The 20,166-nt window shown below is 44.4% G+C and overlaps 1 protein-coding gene across 5 annotated transcripts in view; it reads right to left on the bottom strand.

Annotated features, from left to right (window-relative positions):
* Positions 1-4,731: 4,731 nt before the first annotated feature.
* CAB39L (calcium binding protein 39 like) overlaps positions 4,732-20,166 on the bottom strand; it is a 134,083-nt gene continuing 118,648 nt past the window's right edge. For 4 of the 5 annotated variants that reach the window (XM_017951243.2, XM_017951244.2, XM_021929626.2 and 1 more), the window contains one exon: positions 6,667-7,041. In XM_017951243.2, the coding sequence (XP_017806732.1) occupies positions 6,862-7,041 (180 nt within the window). In that variant the 3' untranslated portion in view covers positions 6,667-6,861. Of the gene's footprint in view, positions 7,042-20,166 lie in introns of all 5 variants that reach the window. The other variant, XM_021929625.2, reaches the window with a different exon arrangement.

Consider the following 20,166-nt stretch of genomic DNA (forward strand, 5'->3'; position numbering starts at 1 on the left):
GAAGAGCATCTTCCAGGGAGGTGGGGAAGCCAGAGACTGGCAGGTTGTGGGGTAAATCCCAGGTGAGGAGATGCAGCCCATTCGTGGAGAAATTGGAGAAGTTTTGCCCTGAAGGAGGACAGAGAGACAGAAGAGGGGCTGGAGGGGCAGCTGAGGGATAAATGGTGTTTTTTTGACGGGTGACACACGTCTTGTGTGGAAACTACCTGAAAACTTGGGAAGACATTAGAAAAAAGAGCCAAGACCCAAGAAGAGAACTGAAGGTGCGAGGGAAACTCATGCCCGCCCCGCCCTGGCCTTCTTATCCAGGTGCCCGTTCCCTGGCTGCAGGTCACGTGCTAACACCTTCATTCTGATGGGCACAGCACACTGACAACTGAACAAAGCCACTCGGCTTGAAAATGGTCCCTGGTCAAGGTGAAGGACACGCCTGGTGCTGCCAGACGCCGCCGGGCAGCTGCAGGCACACCCTCTTCCTTCCTCCCACACCCTTGGTAGCACAGAGCCTCATTCATCCAGGCCAGCAGGTCATGGCCATGGGAATGTCATGCTCTGTTTCTAGGGAAAAGGGCAGAGGCTTTTTCCCCTGCAGAAGAACCAGTCTGCCCCTAGGGCCTTGCCCCTTTTCCCCAAGAGTCCTGGGGTTATATAAGCATCCTCTGTCCCTGATGCTGGGGTCCTGGTCAAGACCTCCCCAGTGCGGAGCTGGGGTGACACAGCTAGGCCCTAGCATGGAGTTCAACCACCCTTTGTCCTGATGGCACTTTATAAAAACACTGTCAGCCTGGACTCTGGGATAACAGGGTTACAAGCCTCCGAATGACTAACTGGTCCTCAGAACTAAGTGAATCAAATATAGACTTTGGGACAATATTGCGTGCACCCAGGCCGGGTGGAGACCTAGACTGAGCATGGACACTGCCACGGAGAAAGGACATGGGAACTGTGGGGTCCCCCTGCTGCCCAGCCACCCCCACACCCTGGGTTGAGGTGGGATGTAGGTTACAGATAAGGTTAAAATACAAACGGAGGCAGGTGAAAGGAGGGGTGGGTACCGAGGTTTGAATCACAGCGAGGAATAGATCACTTCCTCTTCACCCAGACCTCAGCTGCTCCCTAAATCTCAGTGACCCCCAAATCAGTGCCTCTGGCCCATGTCTTTCTTGAGTTCCAGACTCATTTGTCCAACGGCCGCCTGGACATCTCCAGGAACAGGACATTTGTGTGCCTCTGTCCCCCGTCCCGGGCTCCCTGTCTTGGCGGAGCACATCATCTTCTACTCAGGTCACCCACCCCACAGGCCCATGTCCTCCAGAAACGGTTCAGCTATGCCTGGTCAATAGTAAATCCTTAGTATCTCTCCAGTTCTATGGCTGTTGCCTCTGAGCTCCGGGTTTGAATCCTGCATCACCATCTGCTCACTGTATAATTGGGCGAGCAACCCTCTCAGTCCCCGTTTCCACGCCTGTAATATTGGGACTGTGAAAGATGTCAGAATCAGAATGGAGCCACTTTTGTTAAAAATAATCCTGACAAGTAGAGCCAAGGGAAGGCCATGAAGACAAAGATTCTCACGCATAAATGCCTAATAACAAAAACTACCACGGAAGACTATGAAAACCGCTATCTTGCGCAAAAATGCTTCCAGGAGGACACCTGCCCAGTAACTGCCTGTCCAGCCTCAGACTGGTGTCCCTCTTGCAATCAACCCTTGTAGCCAAGGATCATTACTTCAAAGCAATGATATAATCCTCCCTTTCCTTTTAAAAACCTTTGTCTTCCTTCACCTCCCTGAAGGCACACGTGGTTTTTACTCTGGCAGGCATACTCCCGTGGCAGTGCCCTATTCCTGAATAAACATCACTTTCTTTGAGAGCCACTCTCTGATTATTATTCAGATTGACAGGATAATCACAGTAGGCGTCTCATAAGGTGGTTCTGAAGACTGATAATGCTTTAAAGCATCTGCAGCGGGACTGACAGCAGCACCGAGTCCGCGCTCGCTGTTACCAGCAGGTGTTCATCATCCCGCCCTCCCTCATTGTTTCCCTCCGGGGCCGGCTCCAGAGCGTTCCTGCCGGACACGCGGGTGTTCGGGTCACTTCCTGAATAAAAGCCAGCCGCCTTAATGGTGGAGTCAGACCCTTAGCTGGGCATTCAAGGCTCCCTCCCGGCCCTCTCACATCCCCACATGCCCCGGACACAAGCGCACAAGCCTTGTCATTTTCCAGCCACGCTTTGTGCCCGCCGCCCTGCCTGCAGTGGGCATCTCTCGCTCTGGTGACGCGGCTAACGTGGGCGCACCCAGTCTGAACCCGGCACGTCACCTACCTTACCTCATTGGTTCCCACAACAATCCCGTGAGGTAAGTCCTCTTTTTGCCTGTTTCCTGGAAGCTCGGTGATTCTCAAGAGGGAACAGCTAGCCGTGGAGCCAGAATTTCAGTCCAGGTGTGGCCGTTCCCAAAGTCCATGTGGTTCTAGTTAATTCACACAAACCTCTCATGAGTAGATGATATTCCAAAGGAAAAAGGGACCTGACGTCTCCGAGATGGGAAAGGATGGTAGGAGGGTGTATGTCAGCATCTCCCCAGGGCAGAACACACCTGGGGGCATCTGCAATGTCTGTTTTGCTAAGCATGAGCGCGTCTTCACAATTCCCTCTCCAGCAGGTGATGCATTAGGGTTGGTCCCAACAGCACATCGTGTCAGCTGTGAGGGGAGGTGAACTGGGGCGGGGCCGGTGTAGTCGCAGTTGGCTGGCGTTGTCAGGGTTCCCCATTCCCTGCACCTCCCCCTTCAGCTTTGCCACTGTGGGCCCAGCGCGGGGGCTCTGCACTGAAGGGTGCCTGCCCTTCTGTAGGTCCGCCACGTTCTCGGGGTCGGCAGTGGGATCTGCCCTTCCTCCCTGGCTCCTCACCTCCTGTCTATCCTCTCTTCTCTGCTGACTCGGTCCCAGTGCCAGCTGCATGGTATGGACTTAAAAAAGCCTCTGACCCCCAGCGCCATGAGCTTCCACGATCACAGGAAGCCTACAGTAACCCTGGTGTGTCACTTGGTGTCCTATCCCAGGATCCATCCCTAACCAGCATGGAGAATGAATTCAACAGATGTTAAATGAATAAATTAGTTAAATAAATGTTTTGGCTTTTTACAGCTTTAAATATTAGAACTAAAACTAAAAGTGATCTTATTTTTTTCCAACCTTCCCTAAAGGAATCTAGCTTTTGAAATCTTTCCGGTAAGTTATTCTTTAGCACTGGTATCCAGGATTCGTTTTTCAGTGGGGGCCAAGAGGAGATAGTTATCTGTCCAGGGGCAGAAAGCTGAAGAATAGGCCGAGCGCCCTGAATTTGCAGTCTGGTTTCCAAAGACACGGACCTTGGGGTCAGCCTTGGCCCTAAATCCTGGCTCTGTAACTAGCTGTCTGATCTGGAGGGATTTACTCACCCTCTCTGTGGTCCAAATTTCCCTTCGTCAGGTGGAGGCTTGAGATGTCTGTATGGGGTTAGTGCAGACCAGGCTGAACACTCAGCTTTGCTGTGCTTTCATTATGGCAGCTACATCACAGTAGTTTCCATGTTTCAGAAATGAAATCACACCTTGTTTACATCCATCTTCAACCTTTTTAATCTTTTTAGGTAGACTAAGTCTAGCTTTTCAGGGTCTCCCAATAGTGTATGTTTCAGACCTTTATCCAGTTGTGAGCCCCAATGCAATATCTAAAACCTTTCCACAAGAACACCCACGGAGCGATGGTACTCATTCATGCCGTATGTATAATATTTTGGATAAAATGGTAAAACGAGTAAAAGACGTAAAATCGTAATATCCTCTAATAAAACAGACCAGCAAGATTTGTAAATCTATTCTGAAACAACTAAAATGATTCCAGGAATTTTTGAGTTTAATTTTCCTTCACATTGTTACAATCACTTTCAGTCTTGTGTAATTTCTAGACTGCTGTGGTTCACAGCAGCTGTGTCTCACGGGAAATGTGGACAAACCAGTCTGGCTAGTGAGGGGGGGCTGTGGGAAGCTCAGAGCCCCTCTTTGGACAGCCACACTGCTCCCCTAGAACCATCAAAGGAGGCCCACCCATGAGGCTGAGAGTCTGGGACATTTCCAAGGGGTGGGTGCTCCTGAGCGTTTTCTCCAGGAGGAATCCTAACTTCTGGGCAGATGCCTGGCTCTGGCCAAGAACCTGGTCCAGGAACATTATGATCTCAGTCCCTGCTGGCCTAACGCTAGGACCCTCCCAGCTGGGGAACCTCGCAGGCAGCAGTGGGGGAGAGTTCCACATGGTTTCTGATGCTCTGGCCCGTCCCTAGTTCACAGCCTTGATGATGAAGGCGAGAGAGAGAGAGAACAGGAATTTGGCCTCGGGCCACTGTGGGCTTGTATCTAGGGTATCCCACACTAGGTCTGGGATCTTTGAACCACTCAGAACCACCTCAGAACCTCAATGTCCTCAGTTATGAAATGGGAAAGACTTCCAGGTATGGGGAGGCATCAACCGTGGGATGTGTAGATTTAGGGTTGAGTAGGCGCTGCCTAGTCACTGGTGGTTAGTGTAGCTTGGAAGATGGGACAGGTGCAGGGTCACTGGTTGGTGGGGCATACAGGAAGGTGTGCTGGGGCCCTGGGGCAGCATAAGGGTTTCCCTGCCTGGAATGGTGACAAGAACACACACAGCCACACAGCATGCAATGGAATGAAACCAACCAAGAAGTGTGTGGTACGTTTTATTTAGTCAGTCTTCATTTAAATGTGTGCTTTTGAAATCACTAAATGTGACCTTTTCAGAATTCAATTCTCACAGTATTTACAGTGAACTTTGTGCAAACAAATCTGTGAGCTTCCTGCTCCGCTTTTCACATTAATAACTTACAAATTTAGACCACAACAAAACCCCAGAATCCTAGTTTTCTGTTTGAAAGGTACTGAGCTGGGATAATGGGTTGCTAGGAAGGAGCTAACGGAAGCCCAAAGGAAATAAAATGTTTTCTTTATCAGAAAAGAATAGTAATAAGGCCTTACTCTCCAAAGGAAAACATACATCCCAAAATGTTGTGGAACAGTATTAAGCAATCAAATACATTTCCAATGGTTATTTCACCTTCATTTTTTATACTTACACTCATCTCTTTTAATTAAAAAAGCAAAACCAGAAAAGTGCGATTTGAAGGGACTCTGAACTGTCAGGGAATGTTATAGAAATAATCTGACGTCAGTGACTAAAGAGTGCAGGTCATCAGGCTGCTCCGGCCAGCCTCCTGCAAGGGCACTGGTCAGAGAGGCCACAGCTGCCAAAGCGGGGAGGTGCGCCAGGCCCCACATCACTTGCCTCGGGGTCCATGCCAGGCAAGAAAGAGACACACACCTGGACCTAGCCAAGGGTGGTGCCCTGCCAGGTAATTCTTCAGGTACAAAATCTACAAAGGGGATCAATCTTGGAGAACACATTTCTCTTTCCCTCTCTGGGCACAGAAACACCTAACTGAAGAGAAAGTACACAACACTCAAGTATTGTAAAAAGGGAGGGTTCCTGCGGAAGGCAACGACTCACGATTTAGAAACTGAAGTATAAAAAATACAGATCAACAATTGTGCCTTTCATGTCTTGTAAAGTATCGCTTTAAAATCCCATTTTAGATGCTTGATGTCTGAAATGAAACCACGGCCTTTTAAAATATTTTTGATTCCATGCCTTTTTATAAGGAAGATGAATTAATACCTCAATCATCCTGGTTGCAAGAGACTATTCAGGACCAAAACAGTATAGGTTTTCTATGTGTTCACTAAAGACTGTGATGGGCAATTATAGAATGACAGCTTATGAGAAAACAAACTGAAAACAATTTATTGATGGATCTCAGAATTTTTTCACACATGAATCATTTCTCCTTCCGATGGTTATGTCCTCCTATTGATAAAAGTTCCTCACTGAGACTCCCTGGACCCATGGTTTGTGCCTGCTGGGCGTTCCACTACGGTGATTCCCACTCTAAAATACACTTACAGCAGAAAGCATTCACCCATGATGATTATGAAGGAAATATTCTGTCCCTCACTCACTCTCTGGAAGTCAATATGTGACAGCTGTGACTCTATCCAGAGCCACGTGTTCGCAGTTCTCCAGCAAGCAGGTCTCACCCTGTGGGTCCTCTATTCCCCATGACCCTTGTTGATCCATCCTGTTCCTGCTCAGTTGTTCCCCTGCTCACCTGGACTGCGGGAGGCATGGGCGCGCCCACTGAGGCCACGCTGAGGAGTTGGGATGAAATACAGGACAGGGAGGGACGGGAGACTGAGCTGAGAGGGAGCACTGGATCCCAGGAGGCATGGACGCACTGATTACAGTCCAAAGACATTGGCAGCAACGAAGGACACACAACGACTGAAAACATTAATGTTACCTTCTGGGATCTCGCAGTGCCCTGAGCGATCTGTGTGTCTACCTACAGACGGGCAAAGCACTTTTGCACCCTGGCCCCATTCCCAGTTCTCTCCTGAGAACTCAGTCTTCCTTGAAGACTTGGTGATGCCTGTCATTTGAGCTCCCGTTTAGTGGCTCATGGTGCCCAGGGGCTCACGTCTGCAAGTTAAAATCGTTTTTATCAACACCTAATACAATGGCTCTGATTTCACATAAATAATCACAGACTTGATTAAAATGAATATATTATTCTAGGTTAATTTTTTTCCATTCAAATGTTTATATTCCATCTACGCAGAACAATTACAACAGAAAAAAATAGGCACCTCCAAAGTCTTCCCAAGAATGATGGCTTTCTAACATATCACATTGTACAAACTGGACAAATGAGACGAATGACTGTGACAGGGGCTAGGGAGCTCTTCAAGGCGCCGTTTTCTTCAAGTCTCGAATCTGTTTAATCAAGTAGTTCTTCTCGTCAGCGAACTGCTCATCATCCGCCCTTTCTTTTTGAAAGCTGCTCAGAAACTCAATGAGTTTGGGCTGATTCTTTAACAGAATCTCCACAATAGGCTGTGTTTTGTGAGGACTGGCCACAAACACCTGAAACAAAAAGAAAGAAATACTTAGGATGGGAGTGCAAGCCAGGGACCTCACGCACGCTACAGCGGTGCAGGCCAGGGACCTCACCCACGCCAGCGGTGCAGGCCAGGAACCTCACCCACGGCACAGCGGTGCAGGCCAGGGACCTCACCCACGCCACAGCGTGCAGGCTAGGACTCCCACGCTTACAGCGGCAGGCCAGGGACCTCACCCAAGCTACTCTCTGTTTCCATACATGACCTGGATAGCTAGCTTAATGTGCATAGAAGCCCCTGACTCTAATTCCCAGTGAGGGCTGCGACAGTCACGACCGCCATGACGTTTCAGTCAATGACAGACCATGTATATGATTGGAGTCCCATAGCACCATAATGGAGCTGAAAAATTCCCATCGCCTTGTGATGTCGTAGGTCAACGCATTTACTCATGTGTCTGTAGTGATGCTGGTGTAAACAAACCTATTGCCCGGCCAGTCACATAAAATTCAAGTCCATGCAATTATGCACAGTGCATAACACTTGATAATCAACGATGATGGTACTGGTTTATGTATTTACTATACTATACGTCTATTCATTTAGAGTATACAGCTTCTACTTATTAAACAAAAAGTTAACTATAAAACAGCCTCAGGCAGGTCCCGTAGGAGGTATCCAGAAGAAGGCACTGTTATCGTAGGAGGTGACAGTTCCATGGGTGTTATGGCCCCTGCAGACCTTCCAGGGGGACAAGATGTGGAGGTGGAAGCAGTGATAATGATGATCCTGACCCTGTGTAGGCCAAGGCTAATGTGAGGGTTTACATCTTAAGTTTTTAACAAAGAAGTTTAAAAAGTAAAAAACAGAAAACTTTAAACATAGAAAAAGTGTATAGAATAAGGATATAAAGAAAGAAAATGTTTTTGTACAGCTGTATAACTTGTTTGTTTTAAGGTGTATTATTGCAAAAGAGTCAAAAAGTTCTAAAAAATCAAAAAATAAACTTTTTATAAAAGTAAAAAGTTACAGTAAGCTAAGGTTATTTTTATTTATTTACTTTTTTGAGACAGGGTCTCACTCTATTGCCCAGGCTGAAGTGCAGTGGCACCATCACAGCTCACTGCAGCCTGGAACTCCTGGGTTCAAGCGATCCTCCCTCCTCAGCCTCCCCAGTAACTAGGACTACAAGTGCATGCCACTGCAACTGGCTAATTTAAAAAGTTTTTTGTAGAGACGGGTCCATGCTTGCCAAGGCTGATCTCGAATTCCTGGTCTCAGTCCTTCCACCTTGGCCTCCTAAAGCCGTGGGATTACAGGCATGAGCCACCACGCCTGGCCCTAAGGTTAACTTATTATTAAAACAAGAAAAATTTTTTAAAAATCTATGTAGTGTAGTCTAAGCAGTGCTTATGAAGTCTACAGTAGTGTACGGTAATGTTCTAGGCCTTCACATTCACTCACCATTCACTCCCTGACTTCCCCAGAGCAACTGCCAGTCTTGTAAGCTCCATTTATGGTAAGTTCCCTATACGGGTGTACTATTTTTTCTCTTTTATGCCATATTGTTACTGTATCTTTTCTATGCTTAGATACCCAAATACCATTGTGTTATAATTGCCTGCAGTATTCAGTACAGTAACATGCTGTACAGGTTTGTGCTCCAGGCACAATAGCCCACACTATATAGCCTAGGTGCATGGCAGGCTCCACCATCCAGGTCTGTGCAAATGCACCCTGTGATGTTCCCGCACAGACAACATCGCCTAGTGAGCGCGTTTCTCAGAACGACTCCCTGCTGTTAAGCACCACAGGCCTGCACTTCACCTTTCCCATCACTCTCCTTGGTCACTAGCTAGGAGCACGTGGGAGCTATCTATGAACATTTCATACTTTGTTTTACTTTTAAATATTTGTTCTTAACTATAAAATCTTTCAAACAGATAATAACATAACAAATCCAGTATACTCACCTCACAAATTCAATAGATTTTGCCATTGTGCCTCAAGTGTCTCTTTTTAAACAAATAAAACATTACAAATGGAACCAAACCCTCACCTTCCACTTTTCCCCTCCCACCTCTAGCAGTGTGCTGCCATCTCTGGGCACGTTTTAATCCTTATCCTCCTACTACACAGATATTTAAACATAAACAACATATAGTACGAGTGAGCTTATGGTTTTTAAACATTATTTTTTGAACACATAATATCATTACCTAGTTCAAAATTCAAAAAGGACAAATGTGAATAGTCCTCCTCTCACCTTCCCTCCCTGGAGGTCACCAGTGTCACTGTTTGTCACGTATGTGAAGCTTTAAAAATTACAACTGCCAGGCCGGGCACAGTGGCTCACGCCTGTAATCCCAGCACTTTGGGAGGCCAAGGCAGGTGGATCACCAGGTCAGGAGATCGAGATCATCCTGGCTAACACGGTGAAACCCTGTCTCTACTAAAAATACAAAAAATTTGCTGGGAGTGGTGGTGGGCGCCTGTAGTCCCAGCCACTGAGAAGGCTGAGGCAGGAGAATGGCATGAACCCGGGAGGTGGAGCTTGCAGTGAGCCGAGATTGCGCCACTGCACTCCAGCCTGGGCGAAAGAGCGAGACTTCGTCTCGAACAAACAAACAAACAAACAAAAAATTACAACTGCCCAGGTCCTACCTCCCAGAGATGCCAACTCAGCAGGTCTGTGGTGGATGTCTGGCATTCTGTATTTCTGTGAAGTTCCACAGAGATTCTTTTGTGGACTCCTGGTGGAAACCATGATCTGATGTTGACTGGTGCACTATTTTGTAACAGACATACTCCTTAGTTACTGCTACATACATGACTAAATGGCCAGAATGCAGATCAAAGTGTCTCTGAGCCCTACAGAGCTCTCTGGTGTGATGGTCTGGCCTCCTGCCTCTGCCTGGCACCCCCTCTGCCCACCCATCCCTGTCCCATAGCTGCACAGTACCCAACTCTACAAGGAACACACTACGAAAGGGCTTAGTTATGGGGCAGTGGGGGTTACATGGCTAAGCCCTTAAGGTTCCTCCACCCTAGCAACTGTGGGGAAGGAGAAAACTACCCTAGGATGTTGAGTACCAATGCGGGGAATACAAGGCTGCGGAGGCTCCCATCCCAGGAGGTGGCGATGACATTACATTTCTGGGTTTGCAGCAGGAAGGCTTGTGGTGTGGGTGGCATGAGAGCTAGTCCATGAGTCAGGCAGAGTATGTTTACACGTGGTGGTAAGAGCAGCATTCCAGGAATACTGAATTGTCCCACTGCAGGCTCTGAGGTGTGCGGGACAGGACGTGGGAGCAACAGTAAGAATGAGTAAGGGAACGTGGGAGCTAAGGTGGTGCCGGCTCTGGAACCTGGGTTCAAATTCCACCTCTCCTACATGTTAGCGGTGTGTCCACCAGCCAAGTTTTGTTATCTAGAAATAAAAGGACCTCTGCCTGTCTGGGTGGAGAGAATGTGCTGGAGAACATCAGCAGCGTCAGCACAACAAAGTCTCTGAAAGCCTTCTGTTGTCACTGTCTGTGGGGACTCGTGCTTGCTGGAGGCAAAGTGCCTGAACTGAATCCAAGGACTCGTCACTGCCCCATCACCCTAATTCTGGTCAACTGTACACACGACCATGGGTGGCCAGTTCATAGCCCTCCCAGCTGGTTGTCTTCATTCATGGGGCTGTTTCACACTCATCAAACACTTAACCCTCACAACAGCCCTGAAGTATAAGAGCTGTTATCCTCATCTGTTAATAAGGAAACAGGCTGAGTCATGTGAATAAACTTGACCGCATAGTATTATGGTTAACAGTGCAGACTCAGAAGCACACAGCCTGGGCCCAAATCCCAGCACCACCTCTGATTAGCTGTATGATCCTACAAAACCTTACCTCTCTGTACCTCAGTTTCTTCATCTGAAAAATGGGGATGATGACAGTACCTGAGTGCCATTAGGTAACCGTGAGGCTTAATGAGAACAGTTATGTATTCTACTTCTGGCCTCCAGAACTGTGTTTTCTGTTGTTTTAAGGCATTTGGTCTGTGGTACTTTGTTATGGCAGCCTAGAAAACTAATACACGTGTACCGCATTAGCAGAATATAGGGAAACCACATGATCTTCTCAACTGATACAGAAAAACAGTTTGATAAAATCCCACACCTTTTCAGGACGAAAACACTCAACACAGAGGCTGGGTGCAGCAGCTCCTGCCTCTAAATCCAGCACTTTGGGAGGCTGAGGTGGGCGAATCGCCTGAGCGCAGATATTCAAGACCAGCCTGGGCAACACGGCGAAACCCCCTCTCTACAAAAAATACAAAAATTAGCCAGGTGCCTGCCGTAGTGTGCTGGCTAAGAGTTTTCGCTACTCGGGAAGCTGAGGTGGGAGGATCAATTGAGCCTGGGAGGTTGAGGCTGCAGTAAGCTGTGATGGTGCCACCGCACTCCTGCCTGGGCAACAGAGTGAGATGCTGTCTCAAAAAGCAAGCAAACAAACAAAAAACACTCAATCTAGGCCATTTGGATATTCACATGCAAAAGATGAAGCTGAGCCCTTATCTTACTCTAAATAAAAAGTAAAATCAATCAAAGACCTAAATATAAGAACTAAAATTTCCACAGGAAAATATAGGGTAAATTTTCATCATGTTGGATTTGATAATGGTTTCTGAGATACGGCACCAAAAATGCAAGCAACAAAAGAAAAAATAGGTAAACTGAACTTCACCAAAATTGAAAACTTTTGTGTATCAAAGGATACTATCAAGAGAGTGAAAAAACACATAGAATGGGAGAAAATATTTGCAAATCATATATCCGATTGGTGTCTCGTCTCCAGGATATATAAAGAACTCTTACAACTTAACAACGACGACGACAAACCCATTTCAAAAAGGGGAAGAGAACTTGAACAGACATTTCTCCAAAGAAGATATACAAATGGCCAATAAGCACATTTTTTAAATCCTCAAAATCATTAGTCATTATGGAAATGCAAGTCAAAATCACAATGAGATACCGCTTCGCACCCACTAGGATGGCTGCAAAAACAAAATAAATCAAAAAAAACAAAAAACAAAAAAACCCTGACAGTAACAAGTATTGCCAAGATGGACGGAGGTAAATTGAAACTCTGGGCCAGAAATGAAGACTCATGCCTGTAATCCCATCACTTGGGGAGGTTAAGATGGGAGGATCACTTGAGCCCAGGAGTTGAAGTTCAAGACCAGCCTGAGCAACACAGCAAGACCCTGTCTCTACAAAAAAAATAAAATATTAGTTGGGCATTGTGGTGCACATTGTAGTTCAGGAGGCTGACGCAGCAGGATTGCTTGAGCCTGAGAAGTTGAGGCTGCAGTGAACCGTGATCACACCACTGCATACCAGTCTGGGTGACAGAGCGAGACTGTGTCTCAAAAAAAAAAAGAAAAAAGAAAAAAAGAAAAGAAATTATTGCTGCTGGGAATATAAAATGACACAGCCTCTGTGGAAAAGTGGCTGTTCCTCAATAAGTTAAACAATGAATTACCATATTACTGAGCAACTCCCTTCCTAAAAATAGAATACATTGTTCAAACAAAATCTTGTGTGGTAGTGTTCATAGCAGCACTGTTTACAATAACCAAAAGGTGCAAATAACCCAAATATCCATCAACTGATGAATGGATAAACAAATTTGTGGTATACCCATTCAATGGAATATTATTTGGCCATTTAAAAGAATGAAGTACTAGGCTGGGCGTAGTGGCTCATACCTGTAATCCCAGCATTCTGAGAGGTCAAGGCAGGTGGATCACTTGAGGTGAGGAGTTCATGATCAGTCTAGCCAATATAGTGAAACCCTGTCTCTACTAAAAACACAAAAATTGGCTGGGTGTGGTGGCAAATGCCTGTAATCCCAGCTACTTGGGAGGCTGAGGCAGAAGAATCCCTTGAACCTGGGAGGTGGAGTTTGCAGTGAGCCGAGATTGCACCACTGTGCTCCAGCCTGGTGACACAGCGAGACCCCGTCTCAAAAATAAAAATTAAAAATAAAAAAGAATAAAAGAATGAAGTGCTGATGGATCATGCTACAACATGGATGAACCTTGAAAACAAGTGTATGAACAAAACATCACACAAAAGGCCACACACTGTATGATTCCATTAATATAAGATATCCAGAATAGGCAGATTCATGGAGCCAGAAAACAGACTAATGATCACCAGGGGATGGGGGTGACGGGCAATGGGGTGTAACTGCTTACTGAGTACAGGGTTTCCTTTTGGGATGATGAAATGTTCTGGAACTAGATATTGGCGATAGTTGTACAACATCGTAAATACACTAACTGTTACTGAATTGTACACTTTAAAATGGTTAATGCTGAATTTTATGTTGTGTGAATTTTACCACAACAAACTAAAATTGTTACTTATATTAAAAAAAAAAAGGGGGGGGGACTCCAGGCCTGTTTATACAAACTGCCTGATGTTTATGTAATACCTTTCAGAAATGCGTGGCTGCTCTGGTTAGCATTTGTTTACAAGGGAGTTACTGTGAAGTTTTAGCTAAAAATTGCCTGGCATTTTGTGGTGACTACATAAATAACTCATGACAGTCTTTCTAAAAAAAAAAAAAAAAAAAAAAAAAAAAAAAGATTAACTACAATAGACAAACTGATGTTGCAAACCAAAATAAATGTAAAATGTACTGGAATTTGCAGACAGGCATCACTGGTTCAATTCCACTGAATTCCTCCACTGTACCATAAACCTAAGGAAAATGCTAAGTTTGTGCCCCATTTTTAAATTTTTTCTTGTTTTTATTTTTTATGGCTTCTGAACTCTGCCTCCTCTAAAGGTAGTTGCTGATTGGAGTCAGCTAATGCAATAGTGCCTGATTCCCTTGGGGCAGCCGGGACACTGGTCAAGGCCTGAGATGAACCCACTGATGATAAGAAACACACTTCTAATTCATAGATATAGGGAACCAAGTCTTTTGAATATTATGTCCATGATAGAATTTTTTTTTGTTGTCTTTGTTGTCCCCATTTTTTTTTAATGTAATTTTCAAACCACCCCCAAACAAATGAAACTACCCAGGACTTCTCCTTTTAGAATGCCACCTTATTGCCTGTAACCCTTAGTTTACATAACATGCCTGAGAGATGTGATTTATGGAGTTCTCAGGCATGGTGAGAGGAAGGCAAATATGATGACCACAACTCAAATATTTTTAGTTTAGAAGACTGAAAATATTGCACTCTCCATTTTAAAACTGAATGCATTGCATGGAAAATAAAATATCTACATCTTACACACATATCCATTAATTTCATTCAAATTCTATTTTGCCAACAGGGATTGAGCCAGAAAAGTTAGCCTTCTGCGGTGCTGACCTCACGCCTTTGATACGTGCTGCAAGCCTGGCATGCTCTGTAGATGCTCCTGTTACAGTTACGTGGAAGTTACTCCAAGCAAATCCCACCCTGTCGAAGTGTCAAATAAGGCAACCATATCCTTATTCATGTGACTACACATCTGAGTAATAATTTAGAATATTTTGACACAATACTTGCTAGTACTGATCAGAGACCATTAACTTTTTCCTGTTTAAGAAAGGACTTGATCCTTAAATCTGCAAGCTGGTTGGGTGTCTATGAGCATCACTGGGCCCACAACAGAATTAGACTGGACCCCACTGCACATCAAGGGAGGAAGAAAAGCCCTGGGAAGGAAGTGAGGGTGGTGGAGGCCAGCAGCCTGGAAGTACAGGATGCTCTAAAAACCTCTAGAATCCTATGAAATCCTCCTCCTCACTGCCCCCATTCTTCCCATCACTCTAATTACACAAGCTATACATGTGGAAAACTAGGGAAATAAAGAAAAGCACAAAGAAGAAAGTAAAAAACTCACTGACATAATTCCTCCACCCAGAGATAACCACTGTGAATATCTGGTGTATGTATGTGCAGCATTTTTTTCTTGTGCACATCGCTATTTGTAGAAATATTTTAAATAAAACTGGGCTTGCATTCTGTACATAATACTTTGTAACCTACTTTTTCCTTAATAATATGTTTTTAATGCTTGTAGATTCTTCTTACATTACATGAGATGATCGCCATTTAAAAATATACATATCGTCTGCTGAATCCTTGCTATGCACGGGGCATTGTGCTACACAGGTTATACGAACAGTATTCTTTTATCCTGACAACAGCTCTGGGAGGAAGATACGATTTTTCCCCAATCTCCAGGTGAGGCTGAGAGAAGTTAAAGCAGCATCCTTGACCACTAGACTGTGTGTGCAGTGTGCGCCTTCCAGGCAGTGCTGGGTGGTTCCTCCAGTGACTGCCGGACAGTACGGCTGCAGCTCCGCCTCCTCCATGTGTGGCAGTGACAGACTATTTGGTTCAAATGTTCTTAACTACTTATCTAAAGGTAGGGGTAAGGAGGGGAAAAGGGGCTTGGGGTCAAGCTATAATCACGTTTCTCATCTTTAAAACTGTTAAGTAAACTAGTGGACCAAAGAAATGGGAACCTGTTTTTTGCCTTCTTTCCAAAGTTTTTTCAGCATTTTAATGTTGCCTTTAGACAGCCAAATACAAGGTGGATGTCTGGACACTTCCTTAGAGTCACAGAACACGTTGATTTGAATTGAACAATTCAAGCCTGTAGGCAGTTTTGTAAAAGGAATATAGCATAGTGATTATATCTCACTGGGGGTTTTTAAAAGTTTTTTTAAAAACAGCTTTATTGAGATAAAATTCACAGACTATATAGTTGATTCATTTAAAGTATACTTTTAAATGTTGTATAGTATACTCACATAGTTGTGCAATCATCACCAGAATCAATTTTAGAACATTTTTATCATCCCAAAAAGAAACCCTATACCCATGAGCAGTCACCAGCCCCGCCCCCGCGCCGCAACATGCTCCCAGCTCTAGGCAGCACTAATCTACTTTCTGCCCCTAGAGCTTTGCCTCATTCTAGACATTCATATAAATGGAATCATAACATATGTGGTTTCTATGACTAGCTTCTTTCATGTAGCACAGTGTTTTTAAGGTTAACCCATGTTGTAGCATGTTATGAATGCCACATCCTTTTTGTGGCCAAAATTGGATCAGGTTTTGAAAATATTCAATGAGTATGTCCTTGCAAAGTGTTTAGCAGAGTCTCTGGCCCACAGCAACTGCTAGTTACAGTTGCTTCTTCCTCCTTCAACATGAAACCACTGCAGTGCCACATATAGCAGTAACTGCTTTCCCAAATATTTACTGTTATGCAGATGCAAGTTAGTAGGATTCATATTTAAACCCAATAGCTCATTCTAACTATTTTGGGTAAAATATTTTATCCTCTATCCAAAGAAAGAGTATACTAGTATTTCCTCTAGTAATACTGTAAAAAGAGGAATTCATACTTCTAATATACTTTATCACAGTCAATTATAGAAAGAATAGACTCTTGTAACTGGGAGGGACCTCAGGAACTTAGCTAACTCATCCTTCCACTTCAGACATAACCCACTGGTAATTCTTGGCAAACAAGAATTGATTCCTATTAGATCCCCTGAAAAGGTGATTCTATAACCATCCTCAGTGACCTATTCCAGTGTCTACAACTCCCGTTCTCAGGAAATTGGTTTTACTTACAGTCACTCTCCACAGCCTACTGAGATAGCTGCTGTTGGCTTGCATTATGATATTCTATGAGACGTGTGCTCTGCCCTCAAGTACCACTGTTAACTTTCTCTGTCAGTCGTCTTTTTTGGTGCGTAAGTGTTTTTAAATCTTTCCACATAGGTCTTGTTTTCCAAATAGCTCAATCATCTCTGTGGCTTCTCTGTGCTGAGCCTCTCTGTATTCTCTATACGCTCCTTCAGGTAAGCACCTCAGAGGAACTGTGGAGCTTTCCTAGGATCCTTAAGGAAAAGTCATTTATCTGACGACATGGTCAACCTCAAGATTCCCAGAGCTGTCAATATCAACTTAATCCCAGTGAAATCTGACTCGAGTTGAAGAGAATACTGGGTTTGTGCATCAGGGGCTTTCACTCTGCTATCACTTGCTCACCCTGGATTTTTCTGCTCTTTGTGCCATCACTTTCTCAATTATTTTAGTTCCTTCCCAGGTCTGTGATACTGTACTTTTCATCACTGAGCTTTTAGCCGCTGACTCCTGGTTTCATCTACAATGGACAAATACTACAGCCATTCAGAATCCTTCTTCCCGGAGGCCTTCAGCTCCATCGGCAGGTCCAGCGAGTGTGATGAGCACACACACTGCTGACCTCATTCTCCAAGCCTCAGAAGGAAATGTGGACCGGGACTTCCCAGGGGAAGCCGCCTGCACAAAACATAGATTCCAGACCTACACATTCTCACTTTCTGAATGGAATATGCCAAGAAGGAAAGATCTAAATATATTCTCAAGTCAGAATAGTTCTATTTAACTTGATGATGCTTGTCAAACATTCTGTCAGAAAGATTTTTTTTTTTTTTTTTTTTTGAGACGGAGTCTCGCTCTGTTGCCCAGGCTAGAGTGCAGTGGCCAGATCTCAGCTCACTGCAAGCTCCGCCTCCCGGGTTTACGCCATTCTCCTGCCTCAGCCTCCCAAGTAGCTGGGACTACAGGCGCCCGCCACCTCGCCCGGCTAGTTTTTTGTACTTTTTAGTAGAGACGGGGTTTCACCGTATTAACCAGGATGGTCTCGATCTCCTGACCTCGTGATCCGCCCGTCTCGGCCTCCCAAAGTGCTGGGATTACAGGCTTGAGCCACCGCGCCCGGCCGCAGAAAGATTTTTTTAAAAGACACTATATTACTACCCAGGACTCTGTTCTTGTCCCAATATTTGAAAACTGAAACGAGTCCCTCCAGTTTAGCATTACCAGATTTAGTAAACAGGAAGAGAGGATGCCCTATGAAATTCTATTTCAGACGAACAATGAGTAATTTTTTTAATGTAAGTATGTTCCGTGTAGTGCTATACATTGTCCATCTCAAATTCAAATTGAATGGGGCATCTTGTATTTTATCTGGCAATCCTTCTCTGGTTCAGAGGCACAGAGGCTCTCAGTTTCCTTCCTTTAAGAACATACATATTGGGTGGGTGCGGTGGCGTATGTCTGTAATCCCAGCACTTTGGGAGGCCGAGGGAGGCAGATCACTTGAGGTCAGGAGTCTACTTGGTGAAACTCCATCTCTACTAAAAATACAAAAAAAAAAAAAAAAAAAAAAGCCAGGCGTGGTGGTGCGCGCCTATAATCCCAGCTACTTGGGAGGCTGAGGCAGGAGAATCACTTGAACCCAGGAGGCAGAGGTTGCAGTGAACTGAGATCGCACCACTGCACTCTAGTCTGGGTGACAGAGCGAGACTCTGTCTTAAATAAAAAATAAATAAATAAAAATAGTTCTAAAAAAAGAACATACATATTAATTTACTTACTCAGACATTACTTAAATAACCACTATGGGCCAAAAACCCTTCTAGCTGTTAGGAGATAGAGCAGAGAAAGACCAAATCAGAGGAAAATTCCTGCTCGCAAAGAGCTTCTACGAAATCTAAAGGTATAGCAATGGCACTTTGCCATTTCGAATTTACCAGCCTCAGTTCCCCACATATAAGTGGAGCTATGTAGAAGAAAGAACATGGGATTTGGACGCAGAAGACAACCTTGTCTGTGAGAGCTCAGGCTCAGGCTTGTCACTTAATCTCTCAGGCAGTTTCCTCGCCAATGAAACAGGGACATCACACCTGCCTGACTTCATAGCTGGCGTGAGGATCACATGGAATTTTGTCAGGGAAAGTGCTCTGTACAAAATGTTAAAATGTTATTAACGTTGTTAATGCAATTGCTTTGGTATTTTGGAAGCCAAATCTTTGGAATCTACAAATTTCATATAATTGTGGAAGTTACATAAGAAACTAGACATTTATCCCAAAATTATATGGAAAAGCAACTTAAATTTTTTTTTATTCTAGGTAATATTCACAAACATTAAATATAGGCTTCGTTTTCTTTACATACTACTGCAAAAATATTTTGTAAAGTAGCTAACATTATAAATATTCAGTAGCAGGATTATCAAACAAAGTCGTAAGTAATATATTTATATACTTGTTTGATGATGTTGCTAAAGTTTGCCAGAAATACCCATTGCAAACCTTTCTATAAACAAATATGGAGTTGATTGTTTTATGAATTTTTAAAGAAAGTATTTTTAAAAATAGAAAGGAGAAGTGAGGCCTTAATTATGACTTTTCACCTTTTCTCCTTGGCTGCTTTGTTAAATATGCAAAAGGGCAAAATAAGATCAAATGAGGATACGATAAAGCTGAATGTTCGACACCATGTAAAAGTAGTTGGTGAGACATTAAGTCAGAAGTTGGTACACTTTTCAATATACTGTTACAATTTTAGGGGAAATTAACATTATTAAACTACTTCATAGCCAATTCCTAAATTCAATTGGTCTCAACTGCATTCTCCATGAGTAGAGTTAGATTTGGTACGCCATGACCATAGTAGTTTGGTGTGCTAGAAAGTGGGTCCTTAGGTCGGGCGTGGTGGCTCACGCCTGTAATCCCAGCACTTTGGGAGGCCGAGGCAGGTGGATCACCTGAGGTTGGGAGTTTGAGACCAGCCTGGCCAACATGGCAAAACCTCGTCTCTACTAAAAATACAAAAATTAGCCAGGCGTGGTGGCACATCCCTGTAATCCCAGCTACTTGGGAGGCTGAGACAGGAGAATCACTTGAACGTGGGAGGTGGAGGTTGCAGTGAGCCGAGATCACGCCATTGCACTCCAGCCTGGGCCACAAGAGTGAACCTCCATCTCAAAAAATAAATAAATAAATAATAATAAAAAAATAAAAAAGAAAGTGGGTCTTTAAGGAAGTGAGTAATTCATGGTTAGTCCTTCACTAAATTAATCTGTAATTTTGCTTATTTCCAGTAAGACCACACGGAAACTATTCTCATTCTTGTTCTACATACTTTTTTTGGCTGAACTGTCAACCAAAACTGACTTTTATATTCTAGAATAAGCTGGGGACAGAACTTCTTGTTTTCAAGGGAATAGCTATTATAGCCAACTGCTAGGATCTGAGTGACAGACTAGTGCCATATTCGGCACTGGCCATGCCTGAGTT

Source organism: Papio anubis, chromosome 15, assembly GCF_008728515.1.
Source record: "Papio anubis isolate 15944 chromosome 15, Panubis1.0, whole genome shotgun sequence".
NCBI lineage: Eukaryota > Metazoa > Chordata > Mammalia > Primates > Cercopithecidae > Papio > Papio anubis.